The sequence below is a fragment of the Poecilia latipinna genome, unplaced genomic scaffold, assembly GCF_001443285.1.
Source record: "Poecilia latipinna isolate Pla-1442-1.1 unplaced genomic scaffold, P_latipinna-1.0 Scaffold908, whole genome shotgun sequence".
Taxonomy (NCBI): Eukaryota; Metazoa; Chordata; class Actinopteri; order Cyprinodontiformes; family Poeciliidae; genus Poecilia; species Poecilia latipinna.
In genome coordinates this window covers 137804-147499 of record NW_015113524.1, presented here as the reverse complement: position 1 = coordinate 147499, position 9696 = coordinate 137804, and the positions used below count along the sequence as shown (strand labels likewise).

Below are 9696 nucleotides of genomic sequence, written 5' to 3'. Positions count from 1 at the left end.
GACTTGCAACACAGTGACTTGGTCACACCTCTGCTCCTTGCACATCTTTCCATGAGCGCAAATAAATCCATGTCTGCAGAGTTTCTTTACCTGTGTGTGAGCTTGATGGAGCAGGTCCAGGAGAGTCTCCACTGCCAGACGCAGCCTGTTGCAGGCTTTAAGGGCCGATTCTTCTCCTGCAGGACTGATCTGAGTGTCTGCAACCAGCAGACTCTCGCACAGCATTTGGGTCAGTTCCATCTCCTCTGATGTCAAATCTACAACTGAAATAAATGTGGATAAGAAAAGAAAGATTTATTTCATGTCATTTAAGTGTGTATATATACATATAAAAAGGCAGCTGGTTCTTATAATGGTGATATTATTCAAGCAGTTTAAATCCTAAATGGAGTAAAGTCTGAGATCAACAGACCCGATTCCTGATCTCGGTGCTCTTTTGAACTTTTCTGTGTCGTCTGTTCGTTTGTTTGGATCCTTCTGTTGATCTTTTGTCCGATTAGTTCTTCTGTTGCTACGACACTGCGAAGCATCTCAACCAGCACTTTACTCATTTTCTCATTTGCACCATACAGTTTGGTCCTGTAGAGAGAGAGAGAGAGAAAAAAAAAAAAAACAGCAGATTCCGGTTCAATGCTTTTTACACATACATTTATTGCAGCCATAAATAATCTAAGATTTACTGAGGTCGAATCACAGGCTATTTTAGTACTAAAATCTGAAACGTGACAAATTCTGGCTGTGCTTGAAAAGTGCCACTTAAAAATTACTCGGCAAACATTTTTATATACCTTTTATAATTTATTCAAACTGCCACAATAATTACTTACTTTTCCTCTTTGGCATCCTGCAAGTCATCAGTGAGCATCTTCAGCAGGTTTCCCCCCTCCTGGCTCTCTCGTTCCCTTCTTTGGAGGAGAGTGTCCAACGTCTCCATCTCTGCACGTTTCCCGTGCAACTCGTCCTGCAAGCACCCGATTTCTGCACGCAGCTGAAGGAGGAAGACAGTTTTCATTCATTCCACTCCCCAAACTAAACGTTCCCTCCTTCCTCTTTTATCCATTTTAAGGATTGCATCAAGTCACTTAAATGTCCAGAAGAAGAGTCTTTAAAATTAAGAGTAATTAGTAATCCACACAGTCCCTGACTCTTGTTAAAACTAGCCAAAATGCAACACCCACTAACTTCTAATCATCCAGCAGGACTGACATCCACTTCTGAGCATCATGTCAGTGCAGCTGGGTTGTACTTCAATCTATCTGAATGCCGTAATGGCTTCTTCACAGCTCAGTTGTTATTATTCTTACCTTTGATTTCTCTATGTCTTCCCTCTTGTTCCCCCCCCTCTTTTCCCTCCTCAACTCACCTCCAGCAGCCACCTAGCTCAATAAAACAATGCCACTGCCATGGCAACAGCCTCCACCTCCTGTTAAACCTCTCTATGCCAACCTCATGGAAACCAGAGTGTGTGTTAATATTTTACTTTAAAGAGCAAAAGATGTCATGGAAACAAACAAAAACAAACGGGAACATCTTTACTGCCAGCAATTAGATGGGGGAGGGAGACGCCGATTACAAAAAAAACAAAAAAAAAAACAAAAAAAAACTGGAAAATCATTTGATAACTACGGATTCACAAAGTCCTTAAAATTTATAAAAATTTATGTCGTTTTTTTTTAAATAAAAAGAAAATGCTTTAGTAATCTTCAAAGCAAATAGGATTCCACAAAAAATTACTTGAATTTTTAAAATTTATTTATTTTTTTATAAAACTTCAAATGAACTTCTTAAGTCTCAAAAAGGAAGTAATGTAAAGTTTTTCAACTAGTTGTTCTTCCCAAAATAGCTATGAGAAAAATTGAAGAAATTCAAACAATTAATACCACCAATAAGAACAAAAGTTAGAAAGTGAGAACCTTAACTTGTCAAACTTTAAACATGTATCGCAAAATAATTATAACGTAGCATCTCCACTGTACATGAAATATGAATTTTGCATTTTGTTATGGTGCAAATCTTTATCTGCAAATCATAACCTGACTTATACACGACTGAATAATTTAAGTGATTCACTCACTGGAATCAACATCAAATGTTGTTTTACACCTTCCATCTGCACCAAATGGGCAAGACATACGAGATGAGCAAGAGATGTTATGTACAGGCGTTTTCAGTACCTGGGCAACTACAGCCTCCAGTTGCTGCAGCTGGGTGGTGAGCTCGCTCATTTTGCTCGTGTAGATCTGCTCCTTTTCCTGCTGCTGAGATGTGAAGCTCCGCCTCAAAACTTCAAGCTCCACCTTTTTCCGTTCCTCAAATTCAGTCTTCGATGGCAACGATGCGAAGCAGAAGCAGAAGATGCAGAGCGGAAAAAAAAAAAAAAAAAAAAAAAAAACCCGAGAGAAAAATGAGCGGCAACACCTTGTAAGTTATACTTTCCTTAAATCAGTGGCCATCTTCTGCCTGAATGTCTGGCTGCACATTTGAAACGGTCAACAATTAAATACCCATTTGCTGCCTTAAAACCGTTGGCATTAGAGAATAAAAAACCCTAAATCCAATCCCTTTTAGCTGTGGTTCAGATGAATGAACGGAAACACATGCGCAGCACAGAAGAGCACAGATTGAGAATGGAGACAGACGGACGTCAACACTTGTACATATATGCTGGTGGGATTAGGAGAAAACTGGGTTTGAGTAAAGCTCAAATGGGACAGAGTCCAAGCGAGGGAACTATCCTCTGAACTGGTGCAGCTGGAGCTTAAAGGGGGCTTCACAATCGGCACACACACTGTAGCGCCAGATAATCCTTCGCTATTACGTAATATTCCCAACAATATTCTACACAACATTTCAAAAATAATAAGAAAAAACAGAAAAGATTTAAAACATAGGGTAAAATAAACTGAAGAGATCAGTCTGACATTTCCGAGCGTCTCATCTTTTTCTTCTCATGCCTGAACAATTTAGTTTTTACCTTCAGATGGTTAATCTTGTCCTGAAGTCGCTCTTCCGATTGAACTTTGAGGAGCTCCACCTCTTCCTGGAAGCGCTGCCGTTGCCTTGCCGACTCTTCTTCGAGCTCCCGGCGACAGGCGTCCAGTTCGCGTGCAGAAGTTCCCCTCAGCTCCTACAACGGAAACCCACACAATTTCAAATGGCATGGTTTGCAGCTGGCAACACCTTTAGTACGTCAAAGTTGGAAAAAAAATATAAATAAATAAATACCCAGCATCTACAGAGAAACATGCCGTTATAGAGGATAAACAATGTTTTAGTGTAATCCCTTCTCTAATGGCCTGTAAGAGCCACCAGCACAAGAGCTTTAGAGGAAACTATTAACGAGCATCCACACTTCAAACACAACTATAATCTGATCATTTGTGTGCAACACACACCTGAAGCTGACTTTGATGCTGCTCTATAAGTTGCTCCTTTTCAACACCGTAGGTGTGCGACAGCTCCTGCAGGGCCGTGCCGTGTTGCTGCTCCAGTTCCAAAACCTGAAGAAAAAAAAAAAAAAACACACAGTACAGTACTCAGTTTTAGTTTAAAACATTCAAAGAAAGCTCTGAAACTACTTGCTCGCAGCTATAGTCGAGTTACCAAGTTACCAGAAAATGGTAATTTTTTGGTTGAACCCCGTTTTGCCCATATTTGCTTTAAGTTCCTTAGAGTCTCAATAAGCAACCGCAAACTTCAAAAGTTAACACAAAAACATCTACAGTGATTGTACAATCGGCTCCCTGTTTTCCACCCCTCCCTCCTAATGGTCACCAGCTGAACTAAAGCAGCAATATCTTGGTCATGTCTGGATAACAACAATGCGGGCTCAGCTTCCTTCAGCTTATTTGCTACAACAGGTCTCTTTGTCCATGTAGTTTAAAAAAATAAAAATAAAAATCAAGATAGTCATTTGCTTCAGAAAAGCTCATTGTCAATTACTTTGACTTTAAACTCCCCTTTTCTCTTTCAAACCTAGTATTTATGTTCTAAAAAATGTTGATGGGCAGGGGAGATGTTGAGCAAACCTGTTCCCTAAATTGAAAGTTCATAATGTAATACTATAAGAATGAATGCAGGACATAATGGGCTTCTGATTTTTTTTTAGCTTTGTGACTTAAAAAGGAAAATCAAATGCATTTTGAGGGACAGCTGTACCTGCTGCTTAAGCACTTCCAACGCTCTGCAGTGTTCTGTATCCAGCGTCTCTTTCTGAGCAGCCAGCTCCATCTGTGAAACAGATTGATGTGAAATTATCAACCAAGTGTTTAGTCATCATGTGTTCAGACTGTGAGGCTACAGTTTCTTACCTTGTGAACGTGGTTAAGCTCAGCTGCCATGGCCTTGAACTTGTCCATGTGAACCTGAGCCAGCTCTCTCTTCAGCTCCTCCCTGATGGACAGCTGCTCTGCAGTCTGTCGCTCCATCAGCTGTTTGTGCTCTGAACTCCTGGAAATCAGATCCTGGCGATGCTCCTCCTCGAGCCGATTCATCTCATCACGCAAAACCTGAGATAAAATCGAATACATGAAGTATTAAACTGGGAAAAACCCCCGTCAACGCTCGCCCTGTAAATACTAAGCTCAACCTTATTGGGTCAAATGGCTCGTCTCTACTTACTTGCACTTCTTTTAAGTATGTGGCCTCCAAAGTGTCCATATTTCCCAGCATTCTCTTTTCCAGTTCATCCCTCTCTTCCTGGTGTCTGTGCGCCAGTTCTGCCTCCAAAGCCTCCAACTGGGCCTGACTGGTCTCCTTGAAAGCAGCTTCCAGTTTTTTAAGGTCCTCCATTCGTTTAGCATCGAGGGCAGATTCCAGAGCAACAAGCTCAGCTTTGTGCTTATTTCCAAGCTCACTGACCGTAGCCGCGAGCTGATCTCTGTGACAGGCACCGAGTGAGTCCAGCTGGGCTTTGTGCTCGGCGTGGAGCGCGTTCATCTCTTCCGAGTGCTTGTTTAGGAGCCTTGTCCTCTCATGTTCAAGCTCGGCTTTATGCCCATCTTCCAACTCTGCCGCAGACTTTTCACAGCTCTGCACCAAACGCCGCTCCAACTCCGCTTTCTGCTCATCAAACCTGGAGACGCGGGCACAGGAAAACGAGCTCAAAGGAAAGTAACAGAAAGTAGCTGGCTTTCATTTGTTTGTTAAATAATTATTGATGGAAAAACAAAATTTTAACCAAGGATTTTTGTCTCGTCTCTAGTGCAAATATTTTTTAGCATACTAAGTTAAGTTATTAAGACAGAATAACTATAAGTAACTTTACAGAAAAGATAAATAAGCTTGTTTTAAGTCAATAAATATGGAATATAGATACAAAAAAAAAAATCCACTTTAAACAGAAAAAATGTCCAGTTACAAGTGGAAAACAATCTGCCGCAGTGGAACTAGTACTTTCTAATGCATATTCAGGAATTATTCACTTAATTACACTTGCAAATCTCTGCTGAAATGCTACTTTTACATTATTCTTATCTTAATTCAAGTGACCTAATTTTTTTGTACTAGAAACTAAAACCAAAATGATGACTTATAATATAATCATTTAATCTTTGAGATTAAACATTTTAAGATTACATTCCTCTGATCCATTGCATGGAGTTCAGGCTCCCTGAACATGAAAACTTACCCTTCAAATTCATTAAAAGAATTAATGACAATACAATATTAGTGTATACCGATGCTACTTATGCATTATCTGTCAGAAACATTTATCCAACTACTCCTTCACATCACTGATTCTGGGGGTTATTATCCTGCCAATCACTAACTAGAGCCAATTTCTTGAGTCTGCTTGGTGCATCTCTAGTCCTTAACATAAACAAAATACAGTTGGATTTTCTTCATGTACTGTCAGATTTAGTAGAACAACCCTAATGACAGCAAGCGCAACCCCGACGTGTCGGATCTGACCTTTGCTGGGCTAGTCGAAGCTTCTCCTCGCTCTGCTCATGAAGCAGAGCTTTGAGCTCTTCCGTTTCTTCAGCCATGCAGCTCCTTGCCTTTTGCAGTTCGTCGTTGTACTGAGCCTCCAATTGTCGTTTTACCATCAGAAGCTGTGGGCCTGGAAGACAGTTTTTTTGTAAAAACAGAAGAACTCGAATGTAACCAACGTAGCTCGTGTACGAGAGCCGACCTTCATCATCATCATCTAGAGAATGGTCAAGAGACTTTAACTTCTCTCTTTCTTTATCAAGAGCTTCTTCAAGGCATTTCTTTTCTGACCGCAAAGCAGAGATCTCGTTTTCGTGTTCCTGTAGAAGCTCTTCTCTCCATTTCTTCAAACTTTCCTCCCCGTGATCAGCTTCATGCCGTTTACTCAGAGCAGCAAGGTTGTTCTCAAGTGTGTGGATGACCGTCGTCCCCGTCTGCAGCTCCTCAGTGAGACGCCACATCCTCTGTTCTACCTCCACCTGATTAAGGATGAAAACACTGAAATGAGAACAAAAATGCTGACAAAATTTCAAATCAGATGTTACAAATTGATTTCCCTCACCTCTACCTGCCTTTCTGCCTCCAAATGCACTCTGGTGAGATCTGTGCGAATATTTTATCAACGTTAAGATCTTTCAAAAAGGAAAGTGAGCGTTTTATTTGCTTAAAGCTGCAGTCGCGAGGCACCTTGTAAGTGGCTTTCAGAAAGTTTGGCTCGGAGCTGCTCCAACTCCAGGGCGTGACGAGTCTTCATCTCTTGCAGCTCTTCGTAGTAACGGTCCGTGAGGTCTGAGCGCACCTGGGAGACAACGACGACGACGAAAACTCACAATCTGAAGCGTCAGATTTTTACTTTAGCTTATGTGAAATCGACACGGCGCCTCACCTGCCGCAACTCTTCTTTATAAGAAAGAGCCAAGGAAGATTCCAGCTGGGAAAGGTCCATTGCATGCTTCTCCTCCAGCTCAACACGCAAGTTGTCGAATGATTCCTGCGCAAGACAAAAGCCAACACAATGATGGATCTTCACAGAGAAAATAAAAAAAACAAATAAATATCACATTATTTAACTTTAAATCTTCTCCGGATTCTTACAGTGTGAGCAATAGATGCATCTCTTTCACCCTTCTCTTCATCAGCCAGAATGTGATGCATAGCGCTGGAAATCAAGACCAAAGGAATGAATGCTCCGACATATTTACGCAGCACTGGAGAAACGGTCCATATGAGGGCCTACCAACATACCCGTCATCTGCGGTTTTCATCACAGATTCCTCCAAGGCACTTTCGACCAGCCTCAGCTGCAGAAGAGCTACTTCCTCTTTGTAGGTCTCCTCCGACGCGTGCAGCCGCTTCTCAAAATACCTAAGGAGGAATAACGTTATGAGATTCTTGCACAACATAGCAAAGTAGACACCGTTACCAGATTCAGCTGCAGCACAAAATTATACATCAACTGGTTATCTGTATCAAGGTATACCAAAGTTTAAAAAACATATGTTTGACAATATACAAACAGCAGATTTGTGTAATTTATATGATATATGAAAACGGTGGAACGCAACTTAAAAAATATATTGTTAAAGTTTTTCAAGTCAAATAAAATGTAGTTTGCAACTGAGTCAATAAGCAGACCTATATATACATATATATATATATATATATATGATTTGTATTTTGATAATATACAGCAAATTGTACTTTGAGTAGAAACTGAAACATTTTTGCTGTGGTTCATCCTACCTTATAAATCCAGATGCTGCTACATTCAATATGTCTTAACGCAAATAAACCAGCAGCTTTACACTTCATCCTCTTCAGACCATCATGAAAATGTCATAAAAAAAAATTATTATCTACTGTACATGTTATATCTACTGGTGAAACAAAAAAAAATTACCCAAACGGTATGATCTGATTTTTTCTTTTGAGCAAGTCACTTGATTTTTAAATGCAATTTTCTTTCAAAAGTAAGTCATAAGATGGTTTACTTACAGATTTGTATTTTGTTTTTCTGTATTTTTTTGGGTTTTTATTGTGGACTGAAATGTAATATTAATCCAGCTGCTAAAAAAATAAAAAGTCTGAGCCATCTGCAAAAAAATAAATAAATGCAAAGCTCTCTAGTACCAAATTTTTGCATAAATTAGTTTTATATGTTCGAACATTTATGAAGTGTACTGCACCACTTTACTGTTTACTCCACACCTTGTACATCATTTCACACTGCATTAACTTAATTTTACTGTTGCCAAAATACTCCATAAATGTGTTAGAATGTTTTAACACCAGCGATATTATCCGTTTCACCTCTTTAGATCTTGTCATAATCTAGTTATGTTTCGTGTGAATGCAGAGTACTGCCGTGGAAAAGTGCAAACACAGGAGACGTGAAAGGCAAGGTCCAAGTTTAGTGTGTGAGACCAGGTGTGTGGTTACGTCGTCGTCGTACTTCCTGAGGTTTTCCAGCTCGGCCTCATGCAGCTCTTTGATTTCTCGTTTCTGCTCGCTGAACTCCGTCTTGAGACGCTCGATGTCATCGACCTGAGACGAGCGAGCGATCAGCTGCTGCTTCAGCTCTGGCAAACGAGAAGACAGACAGAGAGAAGAGTCTAGTTTAGTTTTACTTTCACCGTCGTACTTCACTCTGAACGCCACCGGTTTATAAAGAAACGTTTCACGCAAGGTCAGTAGAAAGAAGAAGAAGAAATCCATGGTAACGGACACATGCCGGTGCACGCTCCTGCAGATGTCAGGTTGGTGTAATGATCTTACCCCCCAGCTCTTGACGGCTAGCTCTCATGCTCTCCAGCTGCGTCCACAGCTGACCCACTTCTTCCTCTGAGCTCTTTTTAAGCAAAGCTTTCTCTTCCTGAAGGTGCGAAACCTGAATGACAAAGCAAAACTTCTTTTGAGATGAAACAAATGACGTTCCAGATTACTTAAATGCATGTTTATACACCCGAGATTGACATGACGGAACAAAGCATTAACTCTCAAATTTAAACCTTAAAACAATCATGAACATGTTGTTATTTTTAAGCAAGAAATGAGCTCCAACTCGAAGTGACACTGTTGGAAAGTCAACTAACCTCTTGCTGCAGTTGCTGCTCTTTTTCCTCAAGGTGGCGTACTTGCTGCTCTTTCTCCTGCAGAGTCCTCTTATGACTGCAAACCAACTCCTCCAAAGAGCCTACGTGGTATTCACAGAACAAGACAGTTTTTAATTTAATGGAGAGGGAAAAAAACAGCATTGTGCCACATAAGAAAATGCAGAATAATGATGTAACAGCATTAGAGAGTCTATGATTCAATGGATAAAATTAAATTTTACCCAATTTCCTAATGTCCATATATAGTCAAATATGTAAAATGTGTGTTTACTTTTTGCTGAAAAACTTAAACTAATCGGTTTTCTTTTTGTTTTGAAATGGAAGATCATTTCGACAACATACTGGTGGCAGCCTCTTTGTCAGCCCAGGCTCGTTCCAGGTCTTCCTCTAGTTTCTGGACCCGCTCCGTCCTGGAGGTTTGGAGTTCCTCCAGAGCGGCCGTCGCCTCCTGTAGGTCAGACTGGCTCTGAGACAGAGCCGCCCTGGTGTTTGCCAGAGCTCTGCTCGTTTCTGCCAGGGAGGCCTGGGTGTTGACCAGTTCTGTCTGCGTGGCATTGAGACGGTTCTGAATCTCTGACAGAGACCTTTGGCTGGTTGTTTCAGCCTCCGTCTCCCACTGTGCTGTCAACGCCTGACAAAAAAATATTCT

At 40.8% G+C, this 9696-nt stretch overlaps 1 protein-coding gene across 3 annotated transcripts in view; it reads right to left on the bottom strand.

Annotated features, from left to right (window-relative positions):
* Positions 1-9696, bottom strand: part of pcnt (pericentrin) — a 46117-nt gene that overhangs the window by 24075 nt on the left and 12346 nt on the right. For all 3 annotated transcript variants that reach the window (XM_015048868.1, XM_015048869.1, XM_015048870.1), the window contains 20 exons: positions 9390-9678; positions 9027-9127; positions 8710-8821; positions 8387-8513; positions 7180-7299; positions 7030-7093; positions 6821-6925; positions 6622-6733; positions 6497-6537; positions 6137-6413; positions 5914-6064; positions 4621-5074; positions 4311-4508; positions 4159-4230; positions 3396-3500; positions 2975-3127; positions 2175-2321; positions 828-988; positions 413-579; positions 91-263 (listed from right to left, as the gene is read on the bottom strand). In XM_015048868.1, the coding sequence (XP_014904354.1) occupies positions 91-263; positions 413-579; positions 828-988; positions 2175-2321; positions 2975-3127; positions 3396-3500; positions 4159-4230; positions 4311-4508; positions 4621-5074; positions 5914-6064; positions 6137-6413; positions 6497-6537; positions 6622-6733; positions 6821-6925; positions 7030-7093; positions 7180-7299; positions 8387-8513; positions 8710-8821; positions 9027-9127; positions 9390-9678 (3129 nt within the window). The remainder of the gene's footprint in view (positions 1-90; positions 264-412; positions 580-827; positions 989-2174; positions 2322-2974; positions 3128-3395; positions 3501-4158; positions 4231-4310; positions 4509-4620; positions 5075-5913; positions 6065-6136; positions 6414-6496; positions 6538-6621; positions 6734-6820; positions 6926-7029; positions 7094-7179; positions 7300-8386; positions 8514-8709; positions 8822-9026; positions 9128-9389; positions 9679-9696) is intronic.